Source organism: Haliotis cracherodii, unplaced genomic scaffold (genome assembly GCF_022045235.1).
Source record: "Haliotis cracherodii isolate W230 unplaced genomic scaffold, xgHalCrac1.p SCAF_11, whole genome shotgun sequence".
Taxonomy (NCBI): domain Eukaryota; kingdom Metazoa; phylum Mollusca; class Gastropoda; order Lepetellida; family Haliotidae; genus Haliotis; species Haliotis cracherodii.
Genome location: NW_027266266.1, coordinates 40,866,349 through 40,885,200, shown reverse-complemented (window position 1 = coordinate 40,885,200; position 18,852 = coordinate 40,866,349). Strand labels below are relative to the sequence as shown.

At 38.4% G+C, this 18,852-nt stretch overlaps 1 protein-coding gene across 3 annotated transcripts in view; it reads left to right on the top strand.

Moving 5' to 3' along the window:
- Positions 1–18,852, top strand: part of LOC139456498 (mediator of RNA polymerase II transcription subunit 13-like) — a 70,298-nt gene that overhangs the window by 28,149 nt on the left and 23,297 nt on the right. For all 3 annotated transcript variants that reach the window (XM_071238245.1, XM_071238244.1, XM_071238243.1), the window contains exons 6-8: positions 12,030–12,200; positions 15,999–16,344; positions 18,109–18,192. In XM_071238245.1, coding sequence (XP_071094346.1) covers positions 12,030–12,200; positions 15,999–16,344; positions 18,109–18,192 — 601 coding nt within the window. The remainder of the gene's footprint in view (positions 1–12,029; positions 12,201–15,998; positions 16,345–18,108; positions 18,193–18,852) is intronic.

Sequence of the window (18,852 nt, the reverse complement as noted above, 5' to 3'; positions counted from 1 at the left end):
CGTGAAGAAAGAGTTTCTTTGAAGAAACAAAAATGTCAAACCAATACCTTTGCTATGATCATAATAACGTTTGGAGCATTCCAAAATGCTACAAGATGCAAATATTTGTACATGGAGACATGGCCTTGATTATGCTGTCAACATAGTGTTAACATTACAGCATGTCGTGAATTGGAACAGCTTAGACTGCAGTTTAATGTAGACCTGTTGGTACTCAGTGTATGGAATTTTATATGCGATTCCTTCTCACTAATATCAAGTCCTCTGTTGGCATCTGACATTTCCGTCCGGCTCTCAAACATGCATAATACATAAACAACAGTGGCAACTTTATTACGGCTTTTGTGAGAGACGCTTTTCCAGATACAACATGCTGCCTGTTGCCCTGTGTGTATGTACATTGTTTGATGTGATGTGATGTGGTTGTGGAGAGGTAAGTATGTTGGGAAAGGAGAAAATGTCATGAAATTCTTTCTTGAAACTTTGTTTGCGATAGTGCTGGCTTGGTTTATTTTATGGCTTGTAATTCAAAACTGCTTTATTAATATTAATGTATCTACATTCATAGTCTGTGATATCATCCACTGGTACAGTAAGATCAGCTTGTACTAGCTGTATATAGTATTAAACAAAATTTAAGGACAACCCAATTCTTGCATATTACCGTATAGATTAACTAAGGTAAGATGAAAGAATTTGGTGGTCTAATACTTCTTTTGAGTAGAATACTATGTCAATTTTCAGATGAAAATAAGGCCAAAATAGATGTTTTAGCTCTTAGCCTGAAGGATTTGGTACACACTGCATTCAGGAATACAAATTAAGCAGTAATATTGAGAAGAATGAAAAGTGGTTATGTAAACAAAGACACTACATTGAAAGTACAACATTCTACAAGCCCTCAGGATACCTGGTAACGTTTGAGAAACTGACTTGGGCTAGCAGACTATGCCAAGTTGCATCCCTGGACATTCATGTCTTCTATCAACATTATGTAGTATTATTTCCAGTGTCTTGTTGAATGAAGTGAAATGTTTTGTGTTTCTATAAAGAAATTAAGTGGAAACTTGATTACCTTTGTGAAATAAGTGAAAGTGAACTTTTTTTTATGTAAAGGTTAATATTATATCTGGTCAAGCAAAGGTTGAGTTAATGTGTGTTTTGGATTTAGTTGTGTTGAAAAAAGAACACTACAAATTTGAAAAATATAATGGTTGAGAATCACAGGTTGAGACATCTGAGAAATAAGGTATCCCTGCATTTGTCTAACTGAACAGAAATGAAAAGGATTTGTCGGTATTCTCTTAATTAGGGAGGGGGCACGGGTGGCCCAGTTGTCTAAGGCGCCGCGATTTGCTGTCCATAGTTGCGTCCCTTGGGCACGCCAGAAACCTATGATTGTGGGTTCGAATCCCGGTTCCTCGATTATGTTTCTAGGTTTGTCAGCACCATACCCGTGCTCGTGGGTTTCACCGAAGTGGTAAACGTCTTAGACCTGCATCACTTTGGGCTTTCCCTCCACAATAAGCTGACATGCCGCGATATAACTGGAATACTGTTAAAAGCGGCGTTAAACTCAACTCACTCACTCACTCTTAATTAGGGTTATTGAATAGCAAACACATCCGTCTTGCTAATCCTTGTGACGTCTCTGTTGAATTATGTTCAATAGAGGATGGTTGTGGCATCATCCCAAACCTTCTTATAGGAAGACCTTAAAAGATGATACTTGTTGTTACCCTGCTTATGGGGATGAAACATGGACTGGTTGGCTGGGAGTCAGTGTACTATGTCTGAGTGAGGTATCCATGTTAACCTGCCTGTTGCCATTCAACCTACTGAATATTGAACACCTGACATCACGGAGCCTAACCTGCTCCGATTCTTGCCAGCCTCAAGATAGATTGTATCATCTGAGGTGAGAATTCACACAAGTGGCATCTCCTCGCTACATTAACATGTATCTAGTGATCTGTCAATGCCTGTGTTTTATGTAAAGCCTGTGGTAAATACTGCATGGAAAACAGATATCCCACCATCAACGTGATTATTCATTCAGGCTGTTAATTATTTAGTGCTGTCGCAGTATTCACTCCGACAGTGATGCCATTTAGCCTGCCCTGCTGAAGGCGGAGTTTGAACTCGCAGAGGATAATATGCATGTGTCGGACTGACGCAGTTTGATACATCAGATAACAAATCAACTGGATGGATCCATCTAATATGTTATCAATCTTCTAACTAGCCAGTATTTGACATAAGTCATGTCCGCGTTATACCGCGGCATGGTCCAGCTCTGTTGATGAAGCACCATGACCGAGCCAATTGATTGTCATCATTGTGATTTTGGGGGTGTTTTGCTGGCTGGCTGGGGATAAAGTTTATGGCAATTGCATGTCGCAGTGTCACCCCCAGACCACGCTAAACTGAGCCTGTTTCGTATTGATTTGTTATTGCGGAGCCAGGCAATGTTTCAACTGAGATTATCTGGGCCACTGACAGCAAGACGAATGCTTTCTTCGGTGGAGAATAGGATGGGGGGAAAAGAACAGTGATGTTTGATTAGAAAGATTTCTGTGCGAATTACTTGCTGGAGTTCAATGAAGGAGTGTCTGTGACTAGTGGCTAACTCGTCTGGGTGGTTTTCAGTGGGACTGGCTGTGTGGGGGACCTACTGCTAATGGAAATATATAGGTATTATTTGGCTCTCTTTTCCCCCTTAGCTTCGGACATACTGACATATTGATCTTATTAAAGAATTGATTTTGGGCAAGTGCGTCAAGAAAGTGCTGGGACTTTAGCATATATGTTTGTTATTATAAGACATCCTGAAATGGGATGGGGGTATTCACATGGTGGAATGTGTTTTCACATATTGGAATGTATGTTGTCTGGTTCCCTAGGTGTACACTTCAATCCTGTGATCAAACACCATTATCAGGACGACCAACTATTCAGGACGATTCTGTTACATTTGAATTGTTTAGGTTCAGTGGCTGCGTGAATTAAGATGTGGAAATGGGTTATGGTAAATATATTTGCAGCCTCAGTTTATAGAATTCTGTCTCTGAAATCAGAGAATTGTGGCTTTGTAATGATGTTGAAAATAAGGATTAAGATTGAAGTCAAATTTGGATATGTGCTTCCACGCCTAGTTGGGGCCACGGGTGGCCCAATCGTCACGATTTGCTGTGCAGAGTTGCGTCCCTTGGGAACGCCAGAAACCTATGATCTTGGGTTTGCACCGATTATAATTCTAGGCTGAACAGCAACACACCCGATCTCATGGGTTTCACAGGAGTGGTAAACGTCTGAGACCTGCATCACCACAGGCTTTCCTCCTACATAAAGCTGACACACCGTGATATAAATGGAATACTGTTAAAAGCAGCGTTAAACCCAACTCTCACTCACACACTCACTCCACGAATGGTGTGGATAATTTGGTTTGTACTGAAACGAATACTGGGATTTGTGTGCGAAAATATGTTTGAATGATGAGATCTTTGAATAAAGCCCCTAGTACGAAGCCAGAGTCAAGTACATTATCTTAGCCTAGTAAGCTCATCTAATAATAGACCATATATCAACAACAAATAACTAAAACTGATGCCCAAAGGCAATTTTAAACAAGTCGCATCAAATGACTTAGGCACATTCATTTGTTGCTGTGAGTGAGTGAGTATGGTTTTACGCCGCTTTTAGCAATATTCCAGCAACATCACGGCGGGGAACACCAGAAATGGGCTTCACACAATGTACCCATGTCGGGAATCGAGACCGAGTGTTCGGCATGAGGAGCGAACGCTTTAACCACGAAAGTACTCACGGAAATGAAAAAAATCTTCTTCTTTTTTCCATCTCAGATTTTACATAAATGCAGTTAATATACAAAATATATAAATATTCGAACAACTCAATTAGTACTAATTGGGCCTTGGCACAAATACAGCGTATCAAAGGTTTTTATGTCTTTTTACACGTAAAAGTGTGTAAAAATATGAACAAAACAGACTATTGTGAAACTGAGCATAACCAGGTGTTAGTAGATCAAGGTGAATGTCCATGACCTATGACACCTTGACGACAGGTGAAAACAGGTGCTTGAAACCCACGTGCATGTGATTTGTCAGTGGTTAGTGATTTGTGAGTGGCATTGTGGGATAGTGAATCATCGTCAACATATCAGAACGTAAAAGTAACATATTCAATTCTCAAACAACAACTTACATGTCATTATTATAATGTACATAAACATAGCTGTTATTTTTATTGTTTTGAAAACTTTTTTCCAGGCTAATTTGCATAATGCCTATAGCCTGTTTCTGCCATGTCAATTTGGACTTAGTTTTATTTTTGAATGTTGAAAGTGCCTACACATTACCTCATGTAAAGTACAGTTTGTATTGAGCACTGAGATAAAACTAGCAAATCCAGACTAGTACTTTTCTAGTTGTTTTGTTATTTCGTATTTACATCTATGTAATGCTTTGTGTCGATAATTAAATCCAGCAAAACAGGGTTTTTTCATTTCCATGAGTACTTTAGGCTAACCGACCACCCCTTGTTGCTGTGAAATATGATAATACATTTGAAGGATACTTGCCATTCAGTGCCAACAAACTTTAGCAGTTATGACAGGATGTTGATATTTCATTTGTGTTTTGAGATGATATTTATTAAAATACATTTCAAGGTTACAATTTACATCTATGGAAAATTGTTCCTTGTCATTTTGGAATCAGTAACCAATACGGAACTATTACTAATGGCGTTTCGTCATTAACAACTGTCAATAGGGCATGTTGGGGATATCATTCAAGTCCCGGTTATACACTGCGCTCCAGCCAACTTGTGTCTCAGATTCCTATGCTTTGAGGGAGGCGATTGTTGTGAATTATTTAACATAGCCACTTTCAGCCAGACGAGCCACTTCAGGAAATATGAAAATCTCAAGGCAGTGTTATGTTCATTTTCCCCACAGTGTTGTTAGCTCATTGAATGAAGAATTCATCTCTTGGAGAAAATTCCTTCACTGGCCAGATGTCGTCATGGCGATGATGGTAAATTTTCTTGTGGTAATGACTGCCATATGTTTTGCTGTTGAGCCAAGTTGAATTTCTGACTGCACGCATCTCATGCAGGGCCAGCAGTGTGTGGAGTTTGTTCCTCCATGTTGTTGTTGTAGCTTGATTCAATTTGGCAGTCTTTTTGGGCTGGATGTCATTCTGGGAAATGAAACGTCAATCTTTTACATTGTGACATTTGGGAGATTTTGTTGAGTTGGAGTTGATGATGTTGAATGTGGCATAACCGGAAAAATTGGATTTTGGGTTTGCTATGGAATTTGACATTTGCATATTTTACAACGCTTCATTTGTCAGTCTTGCTGAAATTAGTGTTGAGCAGTTGTCTTTTCCTAATTAAGAGAAATTAACATGATCTATTTTCAGATCTTATAAAACATTAGGAAGAGGAAATTTCACATCACAGGTTTTGTTTTTACAACTGATGTTGATTGCTGGTGAAATTCTTTTATTTTCCTAGGCTTCAAACATGTTTCTTCGTAACATCAAATGCATTCCAAACAATTCACCCAAATTCTAGGAAGCCAACATTTCAGTAATATTGTGGTCTGTCAGTAACAGGAGAGATCTTTCTTTCATTTCTTGCCAGGCTTTCTATTGCCGTCTATTTAGAATTTAAATCCAGTAATTTGATACTGTGAATGCAAGCTTTATTTGCAGGCATTTATGGCAATGGACAGTGGTAGTAACAAGCATGCCATGTGGCCGCCATGCTTTCTGTCTCTGCCTTGTAACGGTTAGTCCATTCAAGCCGTGGCATATAGGTCAGTGCAGGGTCAGCCACTACCTGACTGGCCACTAGCTGTCTGGGAAATATAATGGAGTAGCAGGGAAGGGAGGAAAGTGGGAGGTAGTAATTTATGCCCTGGGGCTGAGAGAGATTCCACTTACTGGTCAAGCTTCAGTGTTGACCAACAGCCCTGGCCTTTATCTCCACAGCTGATAAACCCTGCTTTAGATCACTGCTTCTGGGGATAATGGGATTATTGAACTTATTATTTAGAGTCCAGGATGAAATGGCTACTCTGGTCATGTTTATCATAAAAAGCACTACTATAGCTGTGATTTTTTGTTGTTGAAAATTAATATTGATGTAACTTGTGCGGCGGGTCTTAGCCTGAAGTTTGCTCTTAACATATTCAGTTGATTTTAGTGATATTATATGGACTATTGCTTGCTCAGCTTACTAGACTGAACAGAGTTTTACTTGACTCGGGCTTGGGACAAGTGGCTGAAGTCGCAGGCTGTATTCCAGTGGTTTTGATAATGGCTAGGCAAACAGGTCGTAAGGAACGTGTAACAGATTCTACAACATATTTGGGTGAGTTTTGACAGGCAGGCTGTACAAAGTTGTCACTTGCTTCAGCTGTGCAAACCATAAGGATATGTGAGCGAGTTAGCAGAGAGAGTGTGTGTAGGTCTTGTGCCATCTACACTTACACAAGCAGCTCACTCCTCTGCTGGGAAAACAGCAAGGGAAAGGTTAGCTTTGTTCTTCTACATATGCTGGAGAGGTTGAGGAGGTTCAGAAAAAAATGTCAGCTTGTAACCAGAAGACTTGTTAGTGTGAGGAGGTGCAGCGAGATGGAGGAGGATGTCTTGCAGTGATATTGAAATAATGCCTCACATTCTGTAATTGTAGGCAGATTTGTTTTTCCAAGGACACTGGATGCTGAGTCTTTGTTGTTCATTTGTCGTCATGTTTTAAAGGCAGAAAGGAATATGTAATGACAGCAGTAGAAACTAACACTTTTAGTCTATGAGTCCTTATCATGATAACATGTATCACAACCCTTAAACATGGCAAATTTCTACTAGTCCTCATGATACCTTAACTATTGGGCAATTTGGCAAGGACTATATGACTTGTGCCAATTTCTAACGCTGAATGACTGTATTGATGCAGATTTCAGAAATTTTGCAAGAGATAAATGGCACTGAGACATTTTCATGATCACATTAACTACAGATGTGGCATTTTTCTAATTACCAAATTTGACAAATATCTTTGATTGTCATCCACAATAACCCAGTGTCCTTGAAAATGAACCAATCTGAATGACTGGACCATAGAAATGTTCTTGTTACTATGTTTTGGTGAATAATTATACTCAAAGCCGAGTTTCACAAGGATTTCTTGTTAAAGGAACATAAACTGAACACCATTTCATTTTTCATGCCCTTGTGTATACCACTCAAAAGAGGTTAGGACCACCCAATTCTTTCATATTACTATATAGTTAATCTGTAATGCCATTAGTTTGAGAGAATAGTGTTAAAATTGATCTTTGAGTCAGTCTACCTTCTACCTTCTAATCATCCTTTTCAGTAGATTTAATGGGTTATCATTTTAACAATTATTACCTGAGCTTTCTAGACGAACAGAATGTCACAAGATTGGGGCTTCGGACGAGTCACGTAGTGGCTGTATCTGTATGTGATTGTTCAGCAGTCACTCAAGCACTGAAACAACCCAAATAAAGATTGCTACCAAATTTGTTAACCTAATCGCTGTGATCACTTCTAAATCAAGTCTTAAAACGAAGACACTTCGGACTATCGGCCAGTGGGTTGTTATACTATCACCTTGGTAAGCCTAGAGCTTATATATCATCTGTCTGAAACCACCTGTCAGGAGAGATTATCTGAACTCTTTACTGTAGAAGCTGGGATTGCTTGGTGGCCAAATCAGTTGATGAGTCCTTTATGGTCAGGGGCCAAGTTGCCTCATTGTCCCAGTTTGGGGGGAACTCTCATGTGTATCAAGTGACTAGTAGGCAGCTAGTTAGTAGACATCTGGACATGTTATCAGCTCCGATGACCCCTCCTTCCTCCCAGCCCCTGCTTGGACTCTTCTGGTTGTAGGGATGTCACCTAGTTTCATGGTCTGCTGGTTGCAGCCTGTGGACAGCCTTCACTCAAATCAGGCGTGAGGTTCATCTACCTTGTTTATCTGTGTGTGATAGATATACACAGGACACTTGACCTACATTATCGATTAATGGGCACTTTCCGCTAGGCCATGGTATTGCAAGTGTAGCGTATGTAGTTTCCATGAATTTTGAATGGATATTTCTGATCTGTGCTTGAATCCATTGCAGTATCTAGTACTGTGAATGACTTGATTGTTGCTCTGTAGGGAAGGTAGAATTAAATGGCACATGAGTAATCAGTGTAAAATACATCAGTGAGATTTTTGGACTAAAGTGGTACATTTTGCTTTTGTCATCTATTTTCTTTCTGTTTTTTTTCCATCTTGCTAATGTCAAATGGAATACGTGTTTCATGTAATTATTACCAGAACCCTTAACTCTTTCATCACTGGCTGCCCCAGAGTTATGTCCCTTGAAACCCTGCAGTCCCTGACACTGACAAGGCCTGTACACTGGCCTCCCTGGCAGTATTATTAGAAAATCACACCATCATTTTTGATGCACTTTTTCTACCAGAAACTTGCTTTTAATATACATTGATCATATACCATTGTAAAGAGGATTAAGTATACTTTAATATTCTTTGTTGTTATTGTCTCTAACCTTTGTCATTATCTAATTACAGGTGTTTACAAGTGAAATAAAACTTGAAAACACTGAAAAAATGAAAACAGACAATGAATTTTGGCTAAAATTGTATTAAAAATCACAAAACTAAATCACAGATACAAGGTAAACATAACACAGTGGTCTTGTCATCTTGGACGGCACAGGTAATCGCAGGTGTTACAGGTAAATTCTCTTCATGCACATCTGTAAACAAATAAACAAGTTTACAACTCTTGGTACTGACTTTGTTTTCTATACTGATGTCACATATTACTTATGATACACCTACAGTCTCTTAGGTAAACTCGTTAACACAGGTAAACTTGTTAACGCAGGTAAACTCGTTAACACAGGTAAAAACAAATATTTGATTTATTTTGTTCTTTTTCAGGATTTGAAACAAAAATTAAGTATTTAAGTTTTTAAAAAGTAATTTATCACATTACATGAACATTGAACCACAGCTACTATAAGAATGACATCACAGGGAAGATATCACAGATTGATCTGAAGCGGGAAAGATTGTAAAAGGACAGAAAGATCGTAAATTCAAGTTCTGCAAATATAAAAGTTGTGATAACATATTTACAATACACTGCTATTTACAACTGCATAATAAATTAAATCAGTACTTTATTAAATCAATTAATAAATAAATAATTTATACAGTTACTAAAATTTAAATTAAGATGTAAAAACACAAGAGAACAAACATGATTATAGAAATAAATTTTATTCAAATTGAGCGAAATATAAGGACATACGACAAACCGGCAAACTACAATTCGGATTGCGATCAGAAAAATATTTTTAAAAAAAAAGAAACAAATACGTCATGCCACTCACCTTTGTTGTTGTTGTGATCGCTCGTTCACGTGTAGGCTGCATTCTCATTCGTCGCACTGATAATCCGTTCAAACGCAGAATCATTGTAAAACAGTTGGAAAAAATCAATAGCATGACTCTTCACTCACCGTACGTGTCAATATATATATATTCTAGAGTCCGGTCGCCTCTTCAAAATCCCTCATGTCTCCACTGTTGTGGTCCCTCTGCCACTCCCATTCTTGAAAGTTGGCGGGGGGGTCACCTCGTCGAAACCGTCAAAATCTTCACCAAAATATTCGCGAAATTCCCTCTCCCCTTCGCTTAAATTATTCAATTCAAACACATTATTATTCCCGATAGAGTCGTTGTTAATCATCTGATCGCTATCCGAATCGTAGTTGGCCGCCATTACGCTTGATTTACGATTCAAGCGAGAAAAATACCTGTCGCGAAAACAGGTGACATCCGCGATTTTCGCGCCAAAAAGACGGGGAAATTCCATAGAATGACGTATCAATCACGTGTATATCTCGTTTCCATATTTAGAACGAGATTACACACGAGAAAGGAAGTAGAAAGAGCGATTTTGTAAACACGCTCGCGCCGCCCGATTTATCGGGCAGCCGGGTGTGGGGCTTGGACTGTTCTCGCCCGATTTTTCGGGCAGCCGGGTTCTGGGACACGGTTTATGCTGCCCGATAAATCGGGCAGTCGGGGCGAAAGGGTTAATGAGGAATTCAAATGAAAAAAAATGTATGTTTTAAATTGAGGGGTGGTGGGGTACCCTTGTGGTTAAAACATTCACTTGTCCCAGGTTGAATCCCCACATGGGTACATGGTGTCCCCCCACCATGATATTGATGGAATATTGCTAAAAGTGGTGTAACATATCTTTGTTGAAGTTATCATATATTTGCATCTACTGTACATTCTATTAGTGGAATTTATACATTTAAATGATTGCTTTTATTGAATCCATGTCACAATCCTTGTGGATGCATAAGTGAAAAGTCAAATTTTATGATAAGATTTTGTATGGCCTTGACCTAATGGTGACTTTATTGTGATAGTCTGACTGATAAAAGACAACTGAATAATCTAATCTTGAATGTAGCGTCTAATGTTGGCTACAAACTGGGAAGAATTTCGTTCCTGTACATCAGAATTAAGAATGCCTGCAATAAGTCTAATGGAAGATTTCATGAAATATTCAGCTGTTGTATGGAGAGTAGTATTAAGGCTGGTTGTTCCAGAGAGGGCATTAGTCAGACTGAGTAGAATGTTCCTCCACTAAAGCCTCCACAGTAGCAGGCAATATAGACAAATTGACTTGGGCCTCATGTGCAAGCTTTGAATCAAATTCTTCAAAAACGGTGGCAACGCAGGACGTGTAATTATTTTGCAGTATTGATTCTGCCAGACCTGAGGTGCAATTTAGCAGGCCAATATGCATAATGTCAAACATTTGTCTGAGGTAAATTTATCCTGATCCAAGTTGAGGGAAGTTTTTGTGGAAGGTTTTTGCTTGCATTTGATCCAGTTCATTAAATCTATTTTTGGGAGTATAAGTGAATACTGGAACACATGGCTTGGCTGTTAGAAGTGGATGGGGATAGATGAAGATATGCAAGTCATTGATTTGATGGAGAATAGCATACATTGTTTGTTATTCTGAAGTATAATATAAGTTCCATCAGTGGTGGTGGATGTAAGTCTTTATTGCTTGTCCGTGAAGAGATCACCCGTTTAACGACCATACAGCTGTATTACATATTGTGTAATACCAAAACGCGTGCTTATGTACTGTCAGAACAAGTTTCACGAACAAATATTGAAAGCTCTCATCCCTTGGCTTTGCGTGTGGAGATGATAAATCACTGAGAGGAGCTTATGCACACTCACTGACCTCAGCAACCTTATTGCTAGGCTGACGTCACATGGCATTGTTTCTCCGATGGATCTTGCATCAAAATTCCACAAATTACGTCATCGGGTATTGTAAACTTTGTGGTTCAGAGCCCCGTTCTACAAGAAGATCGTACTGTAGCGCAATGACAGTCTTAAGTCTATGTTAAAGTATGTAAATTGCGAGAACCTCAGCACTATGATAAATTTTTGGAATGGACGCCTGATTTCTAAAGGTGAACCGTTGTATGGTATTAAATTATGTTTCAACGTTTGATGTGTTTGAAGTATTATTCTGTTAAACTCAATTGAATTATGCCGTGGATCATATAGGTGTCAGCTTATTTACACATGACAATTTAATTCTAAAAACGTTTTAAATGCAAGTAATAAATAAAATGCTAAACCCACTCCCGTGTAAAACCAATTTTATGAAACTCATGAATAGTTGTATCTGACGAGTGAAAGCGAGTCAGATACCATGACTATACATGAGTTTAATGAAATTGGTATTACACGGGAGCTCGTTTAGTATTCTATATTTACTTTGCAGCAGCTGCGTATTGGTTTCCAGTCACCATTCAGAATTGATGGTTTTTCTTTCGGGTTGGATGACTTTTTAGAATGAGTTTGTATTTTGTTTCTCAAGTTTGTGTGTTTGTTGCAGTGATTCTGGCACCATATGGACTGAATGGAACACTGACCGGGCACACATATCGAGACACGGACCAGATCAGTCGCAAGATGTTCGAGGAATGGAGCCAGTTTTACCCCTTCGAAAATAACACCAGTACTGATGACAAGGAAAAACTGCCAAACCTGGTTGAAGTCATTGTTTGTAAGTAATGCAACGACTGTGGCGTCAGCAGATTCATCCATTGCACTTCATGCAGATCTTAACCCAAAGTTATTATTAGCATATTGCCAATATGATGTGATATTTTGTTCATCAGTTAAATATGAATGAATTAATTAAGAGACCTTTCCTCACCTATGTACTGAAGCTGTTTGGGGAACAAAAACCTTTTTAGGTTTGAAATTACTGACCAATATATTATTTGCCTTACAGATTGAATACCATATATGACTGTAGATAAGTCGATCTCATAGTTTAACAGAGTTATTCACTTGGTCTTTGAAATCTGTATCAAAATGTTATGTGCAGAACATAAGCCGGACCACCAACCTAAAACTACGTCTTCTTGCCATGATACGTCATCAGAAATATCAACAAATCTGTACGTAGTAACGCAAGTTAATCCTGTCATTGCACTCTCTGGCCATAAAAAGTGTTCATTGGATATGACTTATATTTGTAATCTAGCTGATTAAGTTTATTCAAAATTTCATTCAATAATAGATTTTTTAAGAATTCCGATGAAGTTGTTTGTCCCACTGATTCTTACAACTTCCGTTTACCCCATTCCATAAGGTCCACTTTACCACATTCAGTGAGAGACACCAACTCACACTCTTCACAGCAACCATGATCACATTACCGCTGTTGATGCCTTAGTTAAAAGGGAATAGTTACATAACATAACTGCCATACTGCGATGACTCGTTGCAAGTAATATTTGTTGTAGTTTGACTATTGTATGTCAACATGTTGTTTTTGCAATGGAAATGTTGACTTGTCAAATTATTCCATGCGTAAAAAGTATCTGACAGTACACAAAAATGCTACCTCATGACCCAGGATATGATTGTCATTATTTTGAAGATATGTAGTAAAACTTGCAATCATAATAACATGATATCAGAATATGTTATTTGTAGTAAAATTGTAGTTTAAGATACTATTTTTAGACCCCTCTCTATAGAATCTGTTTCTGGTCCTCAAGATATACAGTAGTCATATTTTTTTAATGTAGATTTTGTTTTAGTTAGAAACATTAGTTATATTAAAAATATTCTTCAGAAAATATCCAAATAAGTGTTCAAGGGAGACTACTCTGATACAGTACTGATTTGTGTTCCCATTCTTTGGCCAAAATGATATGTAAACTTCTGAAGAAATTGCTCACACAGAGATGGCCATCTTTGATGGTTGGAAATGGTCAGATGTTGATATTCATGATGTTAAAGTTTCCATTGTATATCTTGGAATAATATTTCACAAAACAGTTAATGTGTTTCAAAACCTGGAATCGCTTCAAAATTGAGACATGGCACTTATCAACACACCATGAACCACCTTACGAAATAAATACAGGAGTTTGAAATCTAAAATTATCATATCCTAACCCCATGTTGCAAATTTAAGCTTGATGGCGTCCCTAGGTTTAAGTATTGACAAAAACAGTACGGACCCGCCTTTATTTCTGCTAGGACACTACAAAACATGATTCTAGTGCCAGTTTCTAAGCCTGAAAAACTGTATTCTGTGAAGACGAATGAAAGTACAGCGATCCAGGTTGTAACCTATTGTTAGAAGCAAAGTTATTGGTAGTCCCAAGATAAAGTACACAGCACAGTACAAATTCATGGTTGGCACTTTAGATTCTGCAATATAGATTTTGCTAATGGAAAACATACCTTGGAAAGGCCATGTATGTTCCTTTCTACTCAGTTTCTCATGTAAACTAACCAACAAGAAATATGCTGTTTCATAGTTTGAACAAACCTCTGTTGAAATCTGTTGAGAACTATGAAGAAATTAATTTCATCTATTTATGGTCAGTACACATAGACTTACCTCCCTTCCCATGATCGGCTGCTTCCGTTAAACAAGTATGCTGAATTCCGTAACAATATTAACAAGAAAGTCCTTTAGAATGTGTATTTTGAATGACCTTGAACTATGAGAAGGGAAGATTTAAAAGGCCTTGAGTGTTTGACATTGAGTATGAAAGATTCTGATAAGCCCCAGTATGCAGCAAACTCTGTGGCTCACCTAAACCTGTGCCAGTATGATGCACGAAGCCTTTCCTTCCCTCTTTCTCTCTCTCTTTTCTTCTCTTTCTACCCCCCTCCCGCCTTCCCTCCCTCCCTCCCTCCTACCCACTTGTGCCCCTGTGATGCATTAAGCCTGGTCCACTGGCAGCAGGTGCTTGGTACGATGCATGGATCTTTCATTTTACATCATGTTTTATCTTCCACAGCGAATGTGTGTGTCATATTGCCGGCAACTATTGATTTTGCTAGAGATATATGCTGGCAATTTGATTATCAATTTTATCTAGACTACAGAATGTCTAAATTATGAAAGGTTAGGCATGATTGATAGGAATTGCAGCCAAGGAGGTTGATGGGGTTAAGAATGGACGCTGCTGCATTATTGTAGGATGCTAGAAAACGTTGATTATTATTTTAACAAATTAGTAGTGAGGAGTGGCCTTTAGTAGAAAACTCGAGGAATATTCCCCAGGTATCTTTTGTTTGTTTGTGTTTTGGGAAAACATGTTAAGGATGGAATGACCTGTCCACATGTCTACTTGTATTGATCATGTACACACAACACCTTTATCTTTGTTAATGAGCTATGTTTATACATGATCTTTTCCTGGTGTATTATCAAATCAGTGTGGATATACATTCTTATGTCCATATCACATTAAAAGAGATAAGGTGAGATTAACCTGGTGGGTTGAGCTGTTTGCCTGAATAGAAGCATCCTGAAGGCTTCTACAATGTCACAGTTTTGGGGGTATTAGTATCATTGATATATGAATTAGGTTGTACCAATAATAATGCATGATTTATAGGGAAAATATGCTGTGATGAGAAGGCGGGGCCTCTTGTACGTTTACAGATGCGACATGCAGGCAGAGATGCTGTGTTTGTAAAAGTTAAAGTTGATGTGGCTAGGTTGTATTGACCTCGGAAGGACCATGATTGAATGCTTGACATTTGTCTTGACATACATATTTGGCAGTCACCAAAGGATAATTTCTTCATGTACCTTTAAAGCAGTACAGAGATCTGATCTGAGTGATTGGTCCTTTGTTCTCTACTGATAGGTACTCAACGTCATCCGAAAGTGCCTGCTTTGAAGGAGTGTATGGAAACTATATTTGATATAAAAAAATAACTTTCAACTACCAGGCAGCACATTGTCATATTATTTTTATGAATAAATAAAATTGAATAAATGTAACATTTCCTACCACATTTCATTTAGCTGTCATTTCAAGAGGGTTAAATTTTGATTTTACTTTTGAATATCATTGTAACATGTTAATATTATGGCTTCATGCTTTGCCTGAAGTGTCCGGTGGGGATCTGGACACCAGGCAGCACTCTCTTGTTAGTCATAAGAGGTGTCTGAGGTGACTTGGCTGATTGGGTATCCTAATACATCAACAACATGGGACTTGGGTTGGGTTGTCAGTCCCAGTCTTGATTAGTTACAGGCTGATGAGGGGCGGTGGGGTAGCCTAGTGGTTAAAGCATTCACTCCTCATGTTGAAGACCCGGGTTCGATTGCCGACATGGGTACAATGAAGCCCATTTCTGGTGTCCCATGCGACCTTTTTATCCTGGGACCTCTGCAATTGAAGACTGAGTCCTTTGGACCTCCAAAATGGATAACTTAAGTAAATCCCCAATATACTCCAAAATGTATTCATCAGTATTTGATAAGGAATGGAAGATGTTGTAGCTATTAGTTGACTTACGTTTTGTTTCTCTGCAGCGGGTGTGAGGATGCGTTACCCTGCCTCCTTCGTGCTCATCTGCGACAATGAAGACTCCCCTGTCCGCCTCCAGCCCCTCACTGTTAATCCAAGTGTGGGGCCAAGGTCACAGTTTAACCACTCCATGATGAGCAACGGTCCCCTGACACCACCCACCTCCCCAGCAGACAACTCGATGGCGGGCGACACAGGGGTGAAGATCGTGCCGATGACGCCTATGAACGTTGGTATGAGTGAAGGCAGTGTGAACGTCAACTGTATGCCCAATGCTTCCGATGTTCTCGGTCATGCCATCACACAGAAGGTTCTAGAAGATTCCAGCATCACCACCAGCATGGCCAAAAGGTAGATTTGTCTTTGAAGTTGATCATTTGCTGAGAGATGTTGCTGATGCTTGAAAGTGTCTTTGAGCATGATAGTGGTACATCTATATGTGTTTTTTACACACCAATGAAGAGACCACTCGTTTAATAAACATACAGCTGTATTACACATTGTGTAATACCAAAGCGCATGCTTATGTACTGCTGGAAAAGGTTTCACTAACAAATCAGCGTTAGAAATTAGCGCAAGTCCTGTAGTCCCAATAGTTAATGTATCATAAGAACTAGTAGAAATTTGCAATTTTTGACGGTTTTCATATATGTTATCATTATAATTCCCGGGGCTTTTTCAATGACATTGCGTGTGGATATGATAGATCACTGAGAGGAGCTTATGCACACTTGATGAGCCCAGCAACCTTGTTGCTTGGCTGGCTTCACATGACATTGTTTTGCTGTTTTTTACTTGCAAGATACCAGAACTATTCACATGTTTCATAAAATTGGTATTAAATGCCAGTTTGTTTAGTATTCAATATATGGCAATATTGGGATCTATATTGCAATATTCTATTTACTTGCATGATTGGGATGTGACATGTGTTTATTGTCATATATATTGAATACTGTATATATTGTACAGCACTGCCAATACCCCTGTATATTTTGTTTCGGACTGCACAGTATTACTGGTGTACTGCAATATGCTTTTCAAAGGCTATACATTGCATTATTTTCGGCATATTTGGCAACGTCAGAAATTAACCCAAGCCCGCTAGCCCAGGGCAAATAAAAAATTCCTGTGGGCTAGTGAAAATTTCCAATATTCCCATTGTTTTAAGATCACAAGGGCATTTTATCCCCACCTTGGCTAGTGAAGCTCTTGAGTTTAGTTCTTGCCCTGTTTGTAAATGTAATATAAGGCTAAAAAAATATACTCTTGGTTCTCAGGCATCTCCCGCATCATCATTAAATTCGCCGCACACTTCATTTATATTTCCATTTAAAAATAATAAAATAAATACAAAACTCTTTAAATATTTCGGTATATAACGGTACTCAGATACTGTATTTTACCAGTATTTTACTCATCAAGGAATACATTGATGTAGGGAGGCCCTTTCCCAGGTTGATTGTACACAATTGCTTATTGATTACACAACTGTTTATTGGTTACATACTAGTTCGAACAACATCAAAAAAATAAACAAACACCGCCCACCCGCACTATATTTTGAAAAAAAAAAATTGCCTGAGAACCAATTTTAAAAAAAATTTAAGCCAAAGAAGTTCGTTATTATTTGTATCCTTCAACTTAAAATCTACACAAAAGATATTTTCCTTAGTAATTGATTGACAAAAAAGCAAAAACACAGAAGTGATTTCTCTCTAATGTTGTTATCATGACAAAATGGCGATGAGTGACCATGCTGAGTAATGTTTGCTTTGGTTGGTAGAAAATAGAATCTGCATGTACAATCAGTACCAATCAGTGTCAAGTACTGTAGCTCCAAATAATATCTCAAAATGTATCAAAGTATATTGCAATACAAATGTTTTGCAAATACACAGCCCTAATTATGCTGGGGTTTAACGTAGGGAAAGCACAAAATACCCAGAGCTATTTTGTGATCGGGAAAGTATTTTGTATTCTGCTGGCTCTTTGTTAACTTGTTGCTGAAACATTGAGCATCCAAGATTTCGATAAAAAGGTTGTGGGTAGTTCATACTAATTGTGGCCATAATGGTATAAGTGAAGTTAATGAATGTGATCTGTGATGTTTAGGACGAGTGACACCAGTGAAGAGTTGGCTGCAGGACAGTGGCACTTTGCTGAACCAACTTCCAAAGTCAATTGTGCTTGTCCCAGGTGAGTGATTAGTCACACTGCAAGTAGCTTTTCTCCTCGATAAACACTTCTTCAGGACTAACATGAATGTAGATTCTAGGTTTTTCCACCAGTTGACACCACCCAAAGCTAAATATGGTATGTGTTACCTTATAAATGCATGACTACTCTGAAATTGGGCTCTTAAAAGTTTTCATACTCGGGATAGGTCCCTAGCATTCCATTCGTGTAAAAGCCGACTTATTGTTTGGAAAGTTAAGTAACTGATCAAAGACCAGAAAGGAAGAGTAACTCCCTGGCTGATTGTGTCATTGCTTCCATGAGGTATTGGTGCTCACTAGGGCTGTTACGATTCACTCGCATATTCGGTGAATCGAGCCGTATCCATTCATGAATTGAATGCGTTATTCTTGGCCACTAGAAACGAATATCTATGAATATTCACTTACATACCCTGTACCTAAAAATATCCATAAGAACATGTTATATGCCTAGATTTCTTCAAAGACAACACTCTTATAATAATTAATTTTACAGTATTGTGGTCACTGGTCATTGTCACATTTGAGCAGATACTAGTACCTGGATAAGTCCAGTATATAAATGTATAATGTATTAATAATTAACAAACCATGTCAAATGATTTATGTTGTTAATGTTTCACTGAATATAACAAATAAT